This window comes from Pezoporus occidentalis, unplaced genomic scaffold (genome assembly GCF_034315485.1).
Source record: "Pezoporus occidentalis ecotype Australia unplaced genomic scaffold, CSIRO_AGI_Poc_V1 ctg17, whole genome shotgun sequence".
Lineage (NCBI taxonomy): Eukaryota > Metazoa > Chordata > Aves > Psittaciformes > Psittacidae > Pezoporus > Pezoporus occidentalis.
This window is the reverse complement of record NW_026913531.1, coordinates 2881066-2900648: the sequence shown is the minus strand read 5'-3', so window position 1 is coordinate 2900648 and position 19583 is coordinate 2881066. Positions and strand designations below refer to the sequence as shown.

General features: G+C 39.5%; 1 protein-coding gene across 2 annotated transcripts in view; it reads right to left on the bottom strand.

The window, feature by feature from the left end:
* TRHDE (thyrotropin releasing hormone degrading enzyme) overlaps window positions 1-19583 on the bottom strand; it is a 702876-nt gene that overhangs the window by 649873 nt on the left and 33420 nt on the right. For both annotated transcript variants that reach the window (XR_009963855.1, XM_062613752.1), the window contains exon 3: window positions 15140-15266. Coding sequence is in view for 1 of the 2 variants with exons in the window: in XM_062613752.1 (XP_062469736.1) it covers window positions 15140-15266 (127 nt within the window). In the remaining variant the exon portion in view is untranslated. The remainder of the gene's footprint in view (window positions 1-15139; window positions 15267-19583) is intronic.

Below are 19583 nucleotides of genomic sequence, written 5' to 3'. Positions count from 1 at the left end.
CAACAGAGAGCTGTCTTAAGAAGATCTGGATTTCACCCATAGCCCAGCCACCAGACCCTATCTCCACATTACAGTTCACTGCTTTTCAGCAGTGCAGCTAAACTTTGGGACCACCCCGAAAAACAGATCTCTGGAAAGAGGTGGTTAAAAACAACCTCCCAAAAATCAAAAGGAAAGAGATGATTCTATGACTTTACACCACGTAAATTAATGTCTTATGAAACCACATGTAGGACAGAATCTGCTTGCCTCATCTTTCTTTGGTCTGATGAGAGAGTACTGCAGTGAGGATCTGTAAGTGGAGGGTGCAGCTAGAAAAAGGTCATGAGACTTGTGAAATAAGGGATGTCTAGCTCATAAGAAGTAAACAAGACCCACCTTCCCTATGAGACCCTCAAATAAGGGTCTGAAAGCAGGCAACTGCCCCAGTTCTCTAACTATGCACAGATCCAAACTCATCTCATGCTTGGAAGAGAGACTCCTTGCTCCCAGACTCAGTATCCTGTGCTGCAACCACTTCTCGGTTCCATGATCAGACTTGGCCCTATTACACAGGACAGTAGAAAGATGGGAACGATGGTCTGTGAGAGACTCCATAAAAGTCTGTGGCACCTGCTGACTGGAATTTTATCTACAGATAACTATTTTTACAACCTTAACTAATAAGCTTAGAGTTGTATGCACATAAAATACAGCCAGGATAATACATACACATATTTGCATGTGTCTATGCGCATGTACATATAGTTGGAAAGATAGATTTATGTCAATGAGCATTCACAAAGATATGTAAAGTTTTGAAAGGCTAGAACAATATGTAGGAAGATTTGCCTTTATTGTTTAAAATTGCTTTATATTCACCTGCACTATTTTAGTTTTCCACTTCAGTATTGCAACATTAAATTATCCCTCAGCTCAGTCCTTAGATTTGACCATTTTATACTCCATATCCACAAATATCAGAGTTGCCACAGCAGTGGCATTTTGATTACAAAGAGCAAGCTTTTTTGTTTGAAGAAATAGTCTGCTAAAGATAAAATACAGTGAATTCTTCTGGGGCTGGACTTTCATCCAGCTGTCCCCAAATGCAATATAAGCATTACAGAAAGCTGTCTGTTCATTGTTACTCTGAATGACTTCTAGTGGTTCTTGAATACCCTTTGGTGTCATCTGACAACATTCTTATCTTTGAAAGATTTTATTAAGAGCTACATTATATCATTCCGTTATCAATCACAGCTTGTACAATTCAGATCCTTTTAATCACTTGGAAACTGTTTCAAATGGTTTCTACAGAAATACCTGGAGAGATGGCATGCCGCATAGAACTGCATTTCTAATGCATCTGTTTGCTACTGAATAACAGCCATGCTTCGTCATAAATTCAATTGTCTACCATTATCTTAGGACAGAACCAAAACTTAAAGCATTTCAAGAACACAGAGAAAGGATGCCTAGGAAATCATTTTACATTAGTGGTAAAAAGACGTATAATGCATTTTTCTACATATCTAAGCTACGGCTGACATTCCTGTGAAACTTTATGTATTTCCACACATGAGAATTAGCACCCTAAGAAGAACAACTGTCAGACCAATTTTGAAGCAGGAAATATTGAAGTCACTTGTATGTCCCTCACATGAAATTGAATCAATACTTAATTATGAAAGAATGCAAGCTCCAACTGACTTCTGTTCCAATATATATTCAAATTTTTTCTGACAAGTGAGCATTTTATATAGGTCTGATCAGCAAAACATCTACCTGTCTTCACTCTCAGCATTCTTTTCTCTAAATAGGAGAATAGAACTGTGGTGCTTCTCCATTTGCAAAACACATTATGTGTAAACAGCCAGTAGTGATTATAAAATGTTTAGGTATTATAATAACTGTCTTATATGGAAATGTCTCATATAATTTCATTTTAGGAATTCAGCCACTGTTTTGTTCTGTTACTCTTTTAGGGTCGCATCATAAACGTAGCCATGTGTAGTTAAAGTTCTGTCAAAATACCTGGGCTTTTACACCATAACTTTAAAAGGAAATCTATCTGTAGTTAATGTCCTAGTGTTGGTAACAGACCAAACTCCCTCCCAAATAAAATACATATGGAACAATCTTGCCATGATCAGCTTCAGTGACAGGTCCCCTATCACTGCAAAACTGAGGGATGTTACAAAGCCACAAACTCAGGAGCTATTGTAAACCAATTTCTGAAGGTTTATCTAAGCCACCCAAGACAGCAACAGCTGCAGAAACTTAGGACAAGGGTCTCCAGAATACATTTCTAAGTTCTTTTCATCCTTGTGCATTGTTCCCTTTGCCTCTCCTTCCCACCCACCCTGATTAAAGCGCTCAGTAATGGACAGCAGCAGAACTACACTCAGCCATGCCAAAGCTGAACATGCCAAAGCTGAGCATGCAAGGAGACAAAGTGACTTGACTTCTCTAGGCTAAAAAAGTGCCTGGGTTTAATTTCAGTGAGGAGTAGCATATGACAAGGAACATATTTTTGAGTTGAACAGTGGGAGTTGGTTTACCTTAATACACTTTCGGAAGTGTGCTATCACTATGACAAATATATATCTTCATGAGCACAGCTATGTTAGAAGTGTTACCGATAAGAATCAGAAAGAGCGAAGGAAAAAGCAGTCTTCACAGAACTGATCCTGAATCTGGAAATGCTACATTCAAAATACACAAGCAGATGGCATTTAAATAAATTAGAAGCAAAGAAAAGGAGAATTCATACACAGCAAGGGAGAACACGGAAAGCAAATTTAGCACTATCTAACAGAATTCTCCACAGCATTTTTATTGATTCTTTTAATGGCCCTATACTACTTTAAGAAGACTGACAGTACTGGGGAGGGGTGGGGAAGCATGAAGAGTGACAAGTCACTTCTTTTAATGAAAGTTGTTCAGCTATCTTAGTATTTTCATCTTTATACTGAAAATCGTTTTCCTTAATGCAAGAATGAAGTTGCTTCAGGCATGGTGCTGCAAACATAGCATAATTCATTGTGTTAGGATATCTTTTCAACTAAAATATCCTTAGCAAAAGCAATAAAGGGTGAATACATACATCCCTTTGAATTTCAGGAGCTTACAGAAACTAGCTAGTACAGGTAGAAGGTTTAAAACTAAGCCAGAAGAATCAAGGCAGCAGCGATGGGTTCATTCAGCTCTGTAGTTATATATTTCTTCACATATTTTGTATGAACAGAAATCCCTGGCCTATTTAAGTTCCACTTTAATGTGCTATAATCTTTTTCAAGACACTGTCATAATCTCTTGAAAGATACTCCTCATGTTCTTTGATGATATATGAAAACGTACCTTCTTTACTTCCGTATCTATGGGGGTTTTTTACAGTACAGAAGTAAGATGGGAAAACCCATTTTATACAGCTAAATACAGACTTTTAACTATTTCTAACATTTAGGACATTATCAGTAATTGGTTATTAATTATCAGTAAGTGGTTACTTTTTTGTAACTCTCACTGCATCAGTAATGCACAACTATTATATTTTAGATTTTTTACGAAATAAGAAGATTAATTGTACAGATATTTATTGAGGGAGGAGGAGGCGGGAGAGGATGTACTTCCCTTATCTTCTTCTTTCTGGGACAAAATATCCACACAAAAGACTGTTCTTGGTAGGAACAACTACAGAGTTGCCCTGACCTTGGTGTTAAAGTAAGCATGAATAAGGTCAACATTTATATATGTCTGTGTGTGTATTTCAGGATAAATGTAAGAAAATAAAAGCAAATGCAAGTCAGTTTAAGTGAGTCAGTGGATAAAATGCTTTCTCATCAGTTTTGCCTAGCAAAACTTCTCTTTCTCAAAGTTATGTATTTGGTGCCCTCAAATCAGCATCCAATAGAAAACAAACTTTGTCACAATACCATCTGGAGAGCATAACAAACTACCCCGAAGAAGCACAATCTTTCTAAAGCTGAAAACATGGAAAGTTAACAGGAACACTTCTCCAGTGATGCGGGGGGGGGCAGGGGGGGGCAGGGAGGGAGGAGAGGGAGGGGGAAACAAAACCTTGCTTTCCATTCTCATTTCAGTTTAGCAATGATACCAATATGAAAAACAATTAAAATCATACATTCTTAAAAGTTCAAATCAGCATTAAAATGATAGCAGTGTCTCGGTCTTGTCTTTTAGTCTTTCTGCATGGAAGTTGTCATTCCAGCCATTCAGAGAAAGTCACAGAAGTTACAGATTAGCTTTGAAAGTAAAGCCAAGTATAAAAAAATAAAAAGCCTGAGTGAATTATTCTGGTATTTGATGTGGACAGTACTCCAATCTGCCACTTCTTTCCCCTCCTCCCCCATCAGCCCAATACCTTGATATTACCAAGCTTCACTCTTCAAACAGGAAAGCCTCTGCTTTACATGTAAGACAGAAAAATCAGAAGTCACCACAGTATCCTTGTGTTTTTCCCACACCTTAAACTGTAGGGTTAAATGGAAACAGGAAATTTAGTGAACTGAATTTAAATTATCTTTATTTAAAATTTGTTATATGATTATGAATATGAACCAGACATAACCAAAATTACAGAAAGCCAAGTAAGTCCTTAGTAAACGTCCACGTTTACTCAAATGGCATTGTTATGAGCATGTTACTGTTATTCTGTTAGCTGTGTCTGTGAATATGCAGCCATCTTGAAGGTGCTGTTTACACATTACTCGCTGTAGAAGACTGCATAGGTGGTCTGTATGTTTTGGTAGGTCAACAACAGTCATTTCCCTTTTCTATCAAAAGACAATATACTTGATCAGATTGTATAACACTTCTGTACTCTTTCAGATGTAAATAGTATCAGGTTTTTACCTCATTTTTGAGATAAGAGGCCATTACTTCCGTTTTGGCACTCTAGTTAATTGCTATAGACCAATCACATTACCTACTTTAATTCAAACTAAACACTATAGATACAGGTTTTAAAATGAAATATTTTCTAGTTTAGCACATCCTTCCAGAAGCCAATGTTCCTACACACTGTCCAAGGATTCACACACACCCCTCTCCATGAGCACCATCTAAATCTGTCACAGTATCCTCAGTGATATAATTTCTCTTCCTTCCAAACCTTCCTATATTTATTTTTCCGCCATGCAGCTCTGATGTACATATGCTAACCTTCATAGTGCCATACCATGCACAGAAAGTAATTCTCCCAGTATTCTAATGACAATGCTCCTATCCCTCAATAAAAAACACAGTTCCCAAAGGGGGCAAGGCCAAAGCTTTTTCTCTACATATGCTTCTTCAAGACAAAGCTACATTTGCTGGTGTAAAAGGTTTCAGCTGCTGGTCAAAGTCTCTGATAAACCCTCTCAAATGGCATATCTAACAGGTTATTAAACATCTTCAGTAGACTCTCTTAAAAAATATAATTCAAAAACCAGACATGGTCAAGACGACTCTGGTTCCAACAATACTATTTTGCAGCAGAAATCAGTACTACCCTTCAAATATCGATATTCATAAGTGAACATTTCTGGTCAGGAACAGTATGATTATGCTAACACAAAGACTAGCAACCCTGGAGAAGACAATCAAGGATGAGAGCTCTGCCCAGGCTGAGTGAAAGAAGCTATAATGAAAACTGCTTTAGCCACGGCTATATAAAAACTATTTTGGATTCATACACTTTTAGGTATTTAACCATCTTGTACCAGGTGAAAGTTCACACAGTCTCCTAGCGATTTCCGTAATTTCTGTGGAGTTTCTGTGCCTGGCAAAGATCTTACCCAATTTTATAAATCCTATAGAAAGATTCACCTCATCTTTTAGCCATCTAAAAATCAGGGATTAAATTTAAACTAGCCAGATGAGTTTCCTCTCTCTGTTGCCAGCAGAGACACCTCTACTGATACCTCTGCCAAGAATTATTTCTCCTAACTTGTGATAAAATACATCAATTTCTGAAGAATGTATCTCACAAGGTAAATAACTTTGAGTAGACATATTGCTAAAAATCAGTGCAGCCCCTTCTACATTGGTACTATCTGCTCAAATGAAGAGCAGTTTAGAAAAAATTCCATTTACATTATTCATTTAAAAGCCAAGATAATTTAGCTTAATAGCCGTTAGGATGATGTTGGATTTGGTCAACTTCCTTCTCCTTTGGGCTGACTGAACTGCTACTCGCAATAGTGCTACTATCTGAAGACTTGCATTATTTGGGAGATTTGGATTCTATTCATGCTACAATTAAAAGTGGAGGGAAATCACTACATAACGAAAAGAAATCGCTTCACCCAGAAGAGGATAATTTCCACCAGGGCCTATTCATCTTTATTCTGCATAAAGACGCTTTATTCCTGTATGAAACATCTCCTGTCTCCTGCAAACAATATTATACTTGTGGCACCAAGTCAACAGAAGGAGATCAGGTTTGCCTTAAAAAACTTCCAAAACCAGTTACAATACTCATAATGAGTTGTGCAATATTAATGACTGGAATTAACTAGCTTACCATTTAAAACAGTTTAGAGCAACACAGAAAGAGCAATTCCTAGGACAACATTATTTTTTCATAGAATCATAAATAGTTCAGGTTGGAAAGGACCTTAAGATCATCAAGTTCCAACCCCCCTGCCATGGGCAGGAACACCTCACACCATGTCACCCAAGGCTCTGTCCAACCTGGCCTTGAACACTGCCAGAGATGGAGCATTCACAACCTCCCTGGGCAACCCATTCCAGTGCCTCACCACCCTCACAGTAAAGAACCTCAATGTGACACCAGGCTTAGCAGCAGGTCTGCTTCTCAGGGTCCCTGGCCAGCTGTGTCAGGGGCCTGAACCAAAATTCCCTTCTGGACTACACCAGTGGGTTTCTTTCCCGTGGCAACCAGGGCAGTTAGGGAGAACAGGCTGTTCTGAGCTCAGGTTTCACCAAGACACAAGTTTGACGTGTGGCTGGAGCAATCAGGCTCAGAAGCTTGGAAGAACTCCAGGTTCTTCAGATTGTTCAAGGCAGCACAGTCTTCCTGACGGCCCAGATGTAGCACATACAGGATGAAATATGCATTTCTGTTGTGTTTATAAAGTTGAGAACCTTTAAACCTTGTTAACAAAACCAACAAAGACTGGTTGCTCTCTATCAGCCTTCTGCCTCTGGGTAGCCTTAACTAGCAGTTAATTTGTGCACTGGGCTCGCTCAAATGTCCTATGAACTTAAAACAGAGCACCATTGTCAGCATTTAAGGCTACACTCCAACCATGCATTCTATGGGCAATCCCAAGCACAAATGCAGGCTGGCCAGAGACTGGATTAAGAGCAGCCATGAGGAAAAGGTCTTGGGGGTGCTGGTTAACAAGAATCACAGAATCATAGAATGGTTATGGTTAGAAATTACATTAAGATCACAGAATCATAGAATACTGAGGGCTGGAAAGGACCTTACAAATATCTAGCTACAACTCTGCTGCCATGGGCAGGGACACCACACACTAGACCATATCGTAGAATAGTTAGGGTTGGAAAGGACCTTAAGATCATCAAGTTCCAGCTCCCCTGCCATGGGCAGGGACATCTCACACTAAACCATGTCACCCAAGGTTCTGTCCAACCCGGCCTTGAACACTGCCAGGGATGGAGCATTCACAACCTCCCTGGGCAACCCATTCCAGTGCCTCACCACCCTAACAGGAAAGAATTTCCTCATTATATCCAATCTAAACTTCCCCTGTTTAAGTTTAAACCCGTTACCCCTTGTCCTATCACTACAGTCCCTAATGAAGAGTCCCTCCCCAGCATCCCTATAGGTCCCCTTCAGATACTGGAAGGCTGCTATGAGGTCTTGATGCAGCCTCCTCTACTCCAGGCTGAACAGCCCCAGCTTTCTCAGCCTATCTTCATATGGGAGGTGCTCCAGTCCCCTGATCATCCTCGTGGCCCTCCTCTGGACTTGTTCCAACAGTTCCATGTCCTTTTTATGTTGAGGACACCAGAATTGCACACAATACTCCAGGTGAGGTCTCACAAGAGCAGAGTTGAGGGGCAGGATCACTTCCTTAGACCTGCTGGTCAAGCTCCTTTTGATGCAGCCCAGGATACGGTTGGCTTTCTGGGCTGCAAGCGCACACTGAAGCCGGCTCATGTTCTTTTTCTCACCGACCAGCACCCCCAAGTCTTTCTCCACAGGGCTGCTCTGAATCTCTTCTCTGCCCAACCTGTAGCTGTGCCTGGGATTGCTCCGACCCAGGTGTAGGACCTTGCACTTGGCATGGTTAAACTTCATGAGGTTGGCATCAGCCCACCTCACAAGTGTGTCAAGGTCCCTCTGGATGGCATTCCTTCCCTCCAGCGTATCAACTGAACCACACAGCTTGGTGTCATCAGCAAACTTGCTGAGGGCGCACTCAATCCCACTGTCTGTGTCAGCGACAAAGATGTTGAACAAGACCAGTCCCAACACCGATCCTTGTGGGACACCTCTTGCTACTGGTCTCCAGCCGGACATTGAGCCATTGACCACAACTCTTTGCATGCAGCCAGCCAGCCAGTTCTTTATCCACCGGGTGGTCCATCCATCAAATTGATGTCTCTCCAATTTAGAGACAAGGATGTTGTGTGGGACAGTGTTGAACACTTTGCACAAGTCCAGGTAGATGATGTCAGCTGCTCTGCTCCTGTCTATCAGTTCTGTTGCCCCATCATAGAAGGCCACCAAATTGGTGTTCTTCTTAACAGTGTGGACTGATTTCCTACACAGTTTGTTTCAGTTTAGTAACTCACAGTTCCTTTTCATATTTCAAAGCATTGTTCTAAGAAAAAAACACTGCTTTTTCCTATGGCTGGAGCTGGAATTTTTCCCCCTGGAGCCCTGACCAGTTGCTGTTTTGAAGTACCCACAGCTCAGAAGTTTAAAAAGGGAAAAAAGAAACAAAAAAAAAAAACCAAAACAACAAAAAAAAAAAAACAACAACAAAAAAAACAGTCTCAAAACAAAGGCTTCAAAGGTCAGGGTAAAAGTGACATAGTTCATTCCGTGCAGGAATGCTCTCTATCAACAAATAGTCCCCTGTGCAGAGGCATTATGCTCGTTTCAAGTAGCTGGCCAAAGAAAGCAGTAGGTTTCTGTTCTGATGCCCAAACATGGGTGACAGCCCCAGTTGAGATTCTCAGAATTATTAAAAACATGTGGAACTGTCACGTATGGACCAGCCTTAGCCCAACAGGATCTCATTCAGAGGCCAGCAGGAGCAGCAGCTAAGGCTTTTCATGATACACAACAGCATTTAAACAGTACCAGGTAATTGTGTTTAGGAGCATGAATCAAGTCCTTAGCACCTCCTCTCCCACTCTTCCTCGTTCCAGAAGTCATATATCCCAGTCCCAGAGCATCTCCCTTCCTACACTCCTTTTTCTCGATTCAGAAGACCATACAACTAAAAACTCCTTCAGACTTTACAGAGTTGAATGTTCCTTTCCTTCTCTTCTGCAGGGTTGTAATGGATTCTCTCTCAGTGGAAGAGACTGGACATCTTTCAGAAAGACCGTGTACACTTCAGACAGATGCTACAGCTACGTAGTGTTCATCAGAACACTACAAAATTCTGCAAGCCTTTCCATTCTGGAGGTCAGATGAGGTTGGCATTTCTGAAATTTTCAGGTTGGGGACCTCTTAATCAAGAGGCAACCAAGCTGACAGCCATTTTCAACTACTGTAATAACAAGACCAGAAAAGTAGTAATTATTGAAGGAAGAGGTCACCTTGGTAGGGAGAAAGACAAAGTATGAGGGCAGGAATTGTGAAACTTACAGCAGAAGTAAAGCAAAGAATGCAGCCAACAACATGGAGGTTCATCCTAGAAGGAGGAGCAGAGACAGGAGGAAGGACATTGAAGGAGAAGCAATAAAGCAATAGCAGTAAAACGAATGCTGATGAAGATGATGGAGGATCAAGCAGGGCAGAAGTCACTATTGCAATGAACAGGTTAAGAACACGTCAAAGAGTCAAGCTAATAGTAAAGCAATTAAATCAAAATTAACAGTTCACCACCAGTACTCACAGCAAATCACATGACCATCCTTACAACAGCATCCAAACATTTTTATTCTGGGCCTTCAATGGCTCACACAGCAACAGGCAGCAGCAGCATCTCTCACCAAAATATTCACTGTCAACAATCAGGGAACAGAGCAGAGGTACACGAGTTTCCTTTGAAAATCACAGCAGTTCCCTGTTGAACTTTCACTTTAAATGGCTGATCCATTTTTCACATTACAAGAGAGTTTAAATTCTTCTGTGACTTTAAAGCCTGAAACCCGTTCTCCAGAAATACTCAAAGAGCAAATGTTAATGGTCCAACCTTGTCTTTTTTGTGCAGCATGTTCACTAAATCCCTTCAAAAATCATCTTCTGAGCCTTTGCATTCATAACTTTAAAGTGGTTTTGCTGCATAATGAAAACTGGACCATACAATTTTTGCATGAACCAGGTAATTAGTACCCTGAACATACCTGGAATAAAAAAAAAAGCCCTACATAAAATATATCAGATGTAACTCCATCAAGATATATTTAACACTATAGTGCTCACACAAATTGCAGTATTTATAAATTAAATATTGACTCATATCCACTGACCTCAAGACAAAACAAGAAGCAGATTTATTTTCACCCAGCCTTTCTGCAACATACACTACGTCCCAAAGTGGATTCTCCAGCTCTTCATATTTCCACCTTTCAGGACACTTTCAGTGGGGAACTGAAAGCCTTCCAAGAAGCCCAAATTCTTTCCAAGCTTATTCACAGCTTTTCATCACTAAACATCTCCTTCCCAGGTCTGCATATGGTTAAAGTTTAATGGTACAGATGACAAATTAATCTCAGGGGTTAATAAAACATTTTTTCTCTTACCTGTGCAGCTCCAGTGGAAGACTGCCCATATAAGACTCAAACTATCTCCAGGAAGATCTCTCCACTGAGGAATAAGGAACCTAAGGCAATCAGCACTAATTTAGATATGCCAGTTAAGTGCAAAAGTTGAATGAATCCAAGTGAAGTGCCTTTGAGTTAGGCACTGTGTGTCTAACCCTTGAGACAACCAAGTTCATTTACACAATCCACAGTGGTTATGCTGATTATGTGGATGTGTATATACAGTACTCAGTATAAAACAAATTTAGTTGTAAAAACAGTTTTACAAGAAGCAATAAACACACCCTGCTAACGCCGTGATACTGCAATGCTGTTAAGGGGAAGAAACAAGGCCCAAAATTCTTCACACAAGTGGCTTATTTATGCATCACACATGAAGTTTTGTCAGTCTTTCATAACTGGAGCCCTATAAAGTTTCTTATTCCAGTAGCTGAAGTAGTCTGGAAATGAGGCTTTGTGGCGCTTTAGTAGAAACACTTGAGAAACTGGAAGATTGTAAACATATGGATAACTCTGCCAGCTCAGACAAAAAGACTGCCTAGCTCAGTATTAACCTATCCAACAACAGGCCCAAGCAGATGTTCAGGAAAGAGGAAGACCAGGGAAGTATGACTAGCACTCTTGAGTAATTCCCAGCTTCTGTTTTCACACCATACCATTTCTTTCCACAGAGCCCTTCTCCATGTACTTGTCCATGCCTCTCTTTGGACCTCTAGAATCTTTTTGCATCTACAACCTCTTTTAACACAGAACTTCACAAATCACCACCTGCTGCAGTAACTAATCTTTTTCTTTTCTCTGTACCTGTCTCCTGCTAACCTCACTGGGCTGCCTTGGAGTCTTGGTTGTAAAACGCAGTCAGATCCTCCACCCCAAATTATTCACAACTTCAGAGTCACAACTGTCCATGTGTAGAGAGTACCTCCTTAGCTAATCATTCCCTAAAGGGAGATTATTTCAGATCCTCATAAAGAAAAGCTCAATGCATACAAAGGATTCTTTTGTGTGTGTTGCAAAATGGATTAAAAATAAATATGTGATACAAATACAGAAATATATTTTATATTCAACAGCCAAAGAAACACAATTAAAAAACCTACTGCGTATCTTTTAAGAATTAAATAAATCCCAATGCTTTATCCACGCCTCATTTTAACTAGTGTTTATAATGATATAGTCTTGGAAAGAATCTGGGGGGGGGGGTTAAGACCCTATTTTTCAGAAATGAAATTCATACAAAAATTATTACTTTAAAAACCTACACAGGCATGTTCTAATTCAGAGTACAATTAGGAAAAAAACATCTCTACAAGCTTAGTAGAACTTTTAACTGTGGAAACTGGTTATTCTAATGAGAAAAATCCCCAATTCCCATTCATTACCAGAATTCACATCAACTGGCAAACAAATCTCCTGTTCCAGTGCATTCAGAAGTCAGTACAGGCCATATAAGACCTACAAAATTTTAGTCATGGGGTGACAAAAAAGTTCCTCCAGCTCTTCCATGGCTCCCAATAGTAACAAAGGCTGCCAAGAAGTCAGAGAAGCCCACAGCTGGCAGCAGCAACCATAGACATCTGACTGCATGTAAGTACAGTAAAAAAGCCTAGGCAAAACCAGTCAAGTAGTCAAGAGCATCAAGAGAAAGTGGTTCCTACAGAGAACAATAGATGAGTCATTACAAACTTAGATGAAGAGCACCAGTTTCAAATTCCAAGGATCCTTGGAAAGGGGCCTCAATGACATAAGAAGTGAACAAATGAACACAGGTCCCTCTGATATAGCAATACATCCAAAAAGCCTAACTGTCCTCAGATATTCCTACCATATAGAGTTCAAATGGAAGACCACACATGACGGAAGTGCTTCATCAAAGGTTGCAGGTCCCTACACACACCCCAGAATACAGCACTAACAACGTATTGCTCAGGTAGCTGATAGTAACTATGCAGCACCTGCATAGTAAACTGATCAGTAATTCAATAACAGAATTACTCTGGAAAATATAAATTGTGTTTTCAATCAAATTGCATTTGTTTAAGTTCACTCTTATTAGAGCTGGACAATACATGAAACAAGACTTTTCATTTTTTAAAACATCTCCTTTTGAAATGGAACATTTTCTACAATCTGAAGCTGCCATTAAAAAGCTTTTTAAACTGCATTCTTCAATTTTCACTCCAACCTGAAGATACTTCACATTTCATTTATAAATCAAATGAAAAATTCCTAAAATGTCCCACAGAATCATTCTGACTTTTCTTAAAACCTAAATGAAGTATGCAATCCTTTGCAGCAGTGACAGCAGCGTATCAAGTGACAGTCACAAGCCTTCAGAGAGCACAGTTGCGTTCTCAGTATCAACACATCCTCCCGATACACACGCCTTCCCCTGCTGTAGCTAATGCTGTTTTGTCTCCTCCTTTAGAAAAGTCTTCAATACTAGTGCAAAATCACTGTCATAAAAAGACTGCAGTGTTTTCATGTTTAGTCCTTTTATTCACCCATAAGACTGTGGTCCCTAACCTTCCATTTTCCAGCAAAAAAAAAGTAATAATACAGAACTCCTTCGGGTTAAAGACACTAGAACACACTTAAATGTAGCAATCTTAATGTCTGCCTGAGCTGGGAACAAATACACTTAAGTTCATACGCAATATTTTCAAAAATATTTACATCACTGAGAGCTTTGAATTTTTCCTTGTTATACTTACATCAAATGAATTTAACCTTTCCATCGTATATACAAAACCTCACAAACTGTTTTCTACAGTATCACTACAGAAGAGCTAAAGTTTTACAGCAGTATTTCATTTTAGCTCAACAACTGTGCTACAAATACTTGATGAAAATACACGATTTTACTTGAGACTATTCCACTTGTTCTGCTACAAGGAGATCTAAACTGCAACATACTAATTTCCAATATTTTTAAAAGATATAATGATAACACAGTTTGCAATTGTGAAAGATAATTCTGAAGCAGATAAAGTCCCTACTGCCTGCTGCTACCTGGCATCCTCAGTAAACTACCTGAGGATGATGCTCATCCTTCATATTCAACAGAAAGGTTTTGATTATTTTTTTTCTTCTAAATTTTTGGCATCTTTAAGTCTCTAACTTCCTTTATGAAATCATCATTACATAGCTGAAGCCAGTCATGGAAGGATACATAGAAAGCCTGATGCACATGCCATGTTTCACCCACCTGCATATTTCCCTAGCAGAACACTGCCTGTAAACCATCATTCAAAGACAACAAGAAACAAATGCCACAACATACTTATAAAAAATTCATGCGACGCCCTGATCTAGCAGTATCAATTACTGTGTCTATCTCCTACACTGCTAGTTGTAAGACTAATAAAGCTACTCGGCAGGCAAGGGATTTAATGAAATAGACCCCGAGTTCTTGGGAGGATCACCTGTGGTTCCAACTCTAGCACTTCTGATCAAATACAAGCTCTCTTCCTGCTGCTGAGCAATAGGATTTTCTGGATCTTGATCAAACATGTTCCAAAGGAGGGAGGGTGTAATAATACAGTATAAAGTATTCAAGCGTGTAGGAGAGCAATCGATTGTGGTGACAGAGAAGATGAGAAGAAACTATTTAAAAAATAATAGAAATTGACAGCTTTTACATTCTGGTCACTTGAGCAGCAAAACAAGTTCACAGCGATTTTTTTCAATAAGCAATGATAGAAGTCAGCATATGCATTAATCAGAATTAAAAGACCCCATAAGCCAGCATAAAACAAAAAATACAGCCTTGCACTGTTACAGGTTTCCAGTTTCCACAAATATTTTCAATTCTGCTCCATTATCAAAGGCTGAGACACCAAGATATAAATACTACAGAACAAACGTTTCCTAATAGCTATCTAATGAAAGTACAGACCAAAATAAACTGCATTAAACAAACAAACAAAAAAAACAACCCACTTATCAGTGACAGCTCTCAAGCTCTCTTCCCACTGCCTAACACATTTAAGTACTGTCCGTTTCCTGCTCCTTTCAGTTCAAGGCTGCAGACAGGACAATTTGGCATCCCTTCCTCTGCAAGGAAGGGATGAAAAGTTCCAGACTTATTGATCCTTCTAAATTAACCCAAACATTCCTTACCTCAAAAGCTAGTACATTCCGGTCTTAAATTCCATTTAAAAAAGCTGACTTAATCTCCCACCTATGGGTGAACTACATGTTCTAATTGAAATCTTACCTAATTTTGGCAGGGAATATGGCACTTTAAAATAATCTTCATAAAATTCAATGAGTCTCCTTGTAATATTTAGAGCATAGTCCCCTGATCCTCTCCGGATTGCATCAGGCCTTGCATATAACCGCACCTGTTAAAAAACAAAGCAAAAAACTGATCATTTCAGCATCTAAATTTTTAAGCTCTTCTACCTACAGAGTTGAACTATTCTAAGGTTCTTGTGAGGCGGCAGGATTATTCTCTTAAAGCCAAATGAAATTGATGTACATTTGTCGAAGCACGTAGCTGAGAAACCGAACTTCCACAATTAAGGTTATAAAGTTGAGAAGTCACAGTCTCCTACTTGTTTGTGTTGCCAAATAAAAGACTTAACACTCCTTGCATCAAAATAAATATTCAAAGAAAACACTTACATGTGTTTGCTAGAGATATGACGGGAGAGTGGATTAGTTATAATGGTTCTCTGCCTACACCGAATGTAGGCAGGATGCGGTGGCTCAGTAGGGGAGAAGTTCACGGTTTGTTAAAGGCATATTATATCAAGCCCTGAAAGTACTAGTAGACTGTGGAGAGAAAAAAAAAATCATTCTCTTTTCTTTTCTCTGGCAGTGACAAGGTTACCCTTGATGAGCTATGGAAGACTGCAAAAACAACCATTTATAAGCTCATTCATGTACACAAACAATTAACATTCCTGCAACCTCCATGACTGCTTCAGGCCTCTGTTTTCAGAAAGCAGTAAATTAAAGCTGTTTATACAACCCACAGACTGCTGTGTTCAGTATAAAACAGCTCACACGTCTGACTACACGGAGCACCCAAGTGAACAGAACTCACCTTCATAATTCAGCACCCAAGTGTGACCTTGATTAAGGAGGCAGCAGAAAGCACTGCCAGGTTATTCACTATTCCCTCTCCTTACAGTCCTTGATGCTTTCATAGGGCAAGGATGACATAAAGCTGAGAACTGTCAACCAAGAAAGGAATAGAAAGGAAAGCCACTTTTTTTATGAGCCCTCCTGATACGCTGTCTGATGAAAGCAGTGTGTGCTTTGTCTCTAGTGGCTGTGGCAGAAGGTCTCTCCCTGCAGTACATAATGACCCAATACAAAAGAGACTCTACTAAATGTCAGTCCTAATAATAATATCTGACTTGCTAATACTTTCTGTGGTAGGATTAAATCCCAGCCACGATCCTGAGGAAAGCAGCAGGGCAGAAATCAGAAAATATCAATGCAAACATGAAGGAGAAATAACAGTTTTGAAATATTTCTAAATGCTCTATTCTGGACCAAGAAAAGTCAATGGGATTTTCAGCTTCAGTGGAAGCATTACCAAGTATTGCTTTACTGCTCTTTTCCTGAACCAGTTCAGTTATCCGAGTGGAAACCAGATATCAAATCTCAGCATACTGTACCAGTCAATTCTGTTTTAACGCACTTTGTTTTCAGTATGCAGACACATTATTCTGCTTTGTTACTATGTCCATCTTTATATTTTTATCTTTGTGTTATATTAGACTCAGTGCATAATCAACCACACAGTTATCATCTGTAATGTAAAAAAGATAACAGTGTAACCTAATGAGACATGTAATAAAGCAGACTTCTCATAATCACCACCTGAAAGCATATAAACCATTGTCTGAATATCTTCAAGTCACTAACTTTGTTTATTGCTTCCTCCCAAAGTAAACAGTGACACGTACATTAAATGTTCCCTTACCTGCTAAACTAAATATGTATTTTTAACAAGGTAGATATTAACCACAGAGATCCTAATTCAAACGTTTCAAAACCTTTAGTTTATGAAAGTATGGTAAGAATCACAATTAGATTTGTGATGAACACTGTTTTGTATCATTAAACCTTTATACACAATTTTGCATAATTGCTTTACTGGCACAGTTGACTGTATCAGCAAATTAGGAAAAACAAGTCAGCCAACCAAGTATGCAAAAAATCATTCAATTTGACAGTGGCCAAATGTGTCCATAATAAGAAATAGGACAACAGAAGGGAAGAAAAAAAACAGGCACATATAAGAGAAAACAAAGGGTTCAACTTGCTGCATTACAACGTGTGTCTTCTGGCAAATGCAGAAAGGAATTTAATGGTGTCTGAGATGGAGCTCAGGCACCAAAGCTCAAAAACCGCATTGCTGCAAAGTTTTATTTGCCACCTGCCTAAGGCTGAATATAGTTTTATCTTGCCTGTAAAGTTTCCCTGGGTGCCTTTCTGCCTGCCCAGAACAGCTCCAGAATGCCAGGGCTCCATGGAGTACATCAAGGTCACCCCTGAGCTGGAACACAGTTTAGAAATTACCCATGCCTTTGCCCAGGTCTCTCAAGGGTTTTGAGGCAACTGGCATTGCCGAAGCATGCCAGCCATGCTCAAATGCTGAATCTGCTTCTGTCTGGAGCCAAATAACTACTGAATATGCAGTATATGGAGGCACCTTCACAGACCTACCACTGGTCTCAGAAAATTCCCTCTTAGATAGCAGAGGGCTACCGCAGGGGACAGTCAGTGACACCCTGCTACCTGGCTGGCTGTTTTGGATGACACCTTCTCAGGTGTCATTCACGGTATAAGGAGCTTGGTCCAGTGTTAAGTTGAAAGACTGGCACCTATCTAAGCTTGAAATTGAAGCCCTTAACTTTCACACACCAATGCCTTTTAATGTCTATGGGCTCATCTTGACCATGTCTTACCTCCAAATCCATAAAATGGGAACTATATTATTTCCTTAGCTTATACAAAGATTCTGACTGTTAAGTAATAAAGACTGTAAAGTTTTCAGATGCTGCTCCAAAGAGGATCTTAAGTAAATAAAACAGAATTAAGATTAAGACATAAGAGTTGTTTAGCATTTTCTTCTGTTCGTTTATTGCTCTCATTTCAAAAGGCAGATAGGCTTTGTAGCTTATAACAATGTTGTACTGAACAATAATGCATAATTGCTATATGCTTTCCCACGGGTTGTTTGCTTGCTATACTAAGAATTTGATTTTGTATTAATTTAAGTAAGGGGTCAGATCTCAACAAAAATAAAAGCAGTATGTGTTATCCTACAAACGATAAATAGGTTTCTAGCTTAGGTGGGTAATTCATCACTCACTGCAGCGGCACCTACTGCCCTGCAATGTTAGAGGAGCTCTTTTTCCACAATCTTTGCAAGAATAGGTTAATCTATTATTTTCATGTAAGAAAGTGGAGAACAAAGAGAGGCTGAGACTAATTCTGGGTATCTGTCTTGACATCTCTCAATGTTAAGTATACTTAAGAGCTTTATTGCACACACTTAAAGCACTGCTCACATTGGATCTTACTGCAGTGGTGAACATTTTGTACAGCTTTGAGTCTGGTCACAGGTGCCTTAGTTTGAGTATTAAGAAAATTAGTAGCACACGACTGATGATTAAATGAGACTGTCAGTTTATCCAATTTGCTCAGGACTTCATAGCAACTCTGGTGGCAGAGGCAAGGAGGAAATTCAAATATGGCATTCAGCCTCATGGTCACCTGAAAGCCTGCACCAAGCACCTTCCACATTTGGGAATTAATAAGGTAGGGGCTGTTCAGACAGTAGGCATATCCACAGCATACTGGTGTTGACCTGATTCAGCATAGGTCCCTGTGCATCTAAATGACAAAGATACCAGAAAAAATGCTATGAGGCCAGATTAGTAATGACACTGTCATAGCAACTATGTGACAAAATTTCACAGTCAACCTAAATTATGGTTTTTTTTTCTTAATTCCTTTGCACCCACATTTGCAACGTTCTGACTAATAAGACAAAAAAAAAAAAAAATCCAAATCTCTCATTTCTCTCTCAAATGGAACGAGACTGATGGTCTCCTTCCTACCACAAGTCTGAGTAACTAGGTTTGTACCTGAGGCCCTACAACCCCGAGCTCCCTTTCAACGTTTGTAAGATGATGTTTTCCTATCAACCATCATGACAGGACAAGAGGTAATGGATTCAAACTTAAACAGGGGAGACTGAGGTTGGATATAAGGAGGAAATTCTTTACTGTGAGACTGCCCAAAGAAGTGGTAAATGTCCATTCCTGGCAGTGTTCAAGGCCAGGCTGGACAAGGCTTTGAGCAACCTGGTCTAGTGGAAGGTATCCCTGACCATAGCAGGGGGGTGGAATTAGATGACCTTAAGGTCCTTTCCAACCCAAACTAGTCTATGATTCTGATTCTTTGATTCTATACCTCACAGCTGCTGATAGAGGAGGCCAGACACACTTTGCTAGAAACCATTTTCACTTTTGTTTACAAGAAGCAAGAAGTTATTAAAGATCCTAAATAACACTGCTGCAATGTACATTTTCTCATTCTTTTCTAAAGTGAGAAAAAATATGAGTGGCTTCCCTTTGACTTCTTTCCAGAAGCCCTGGGCTGTTTTCATTAGAACTTTAAATCAAGATAATACA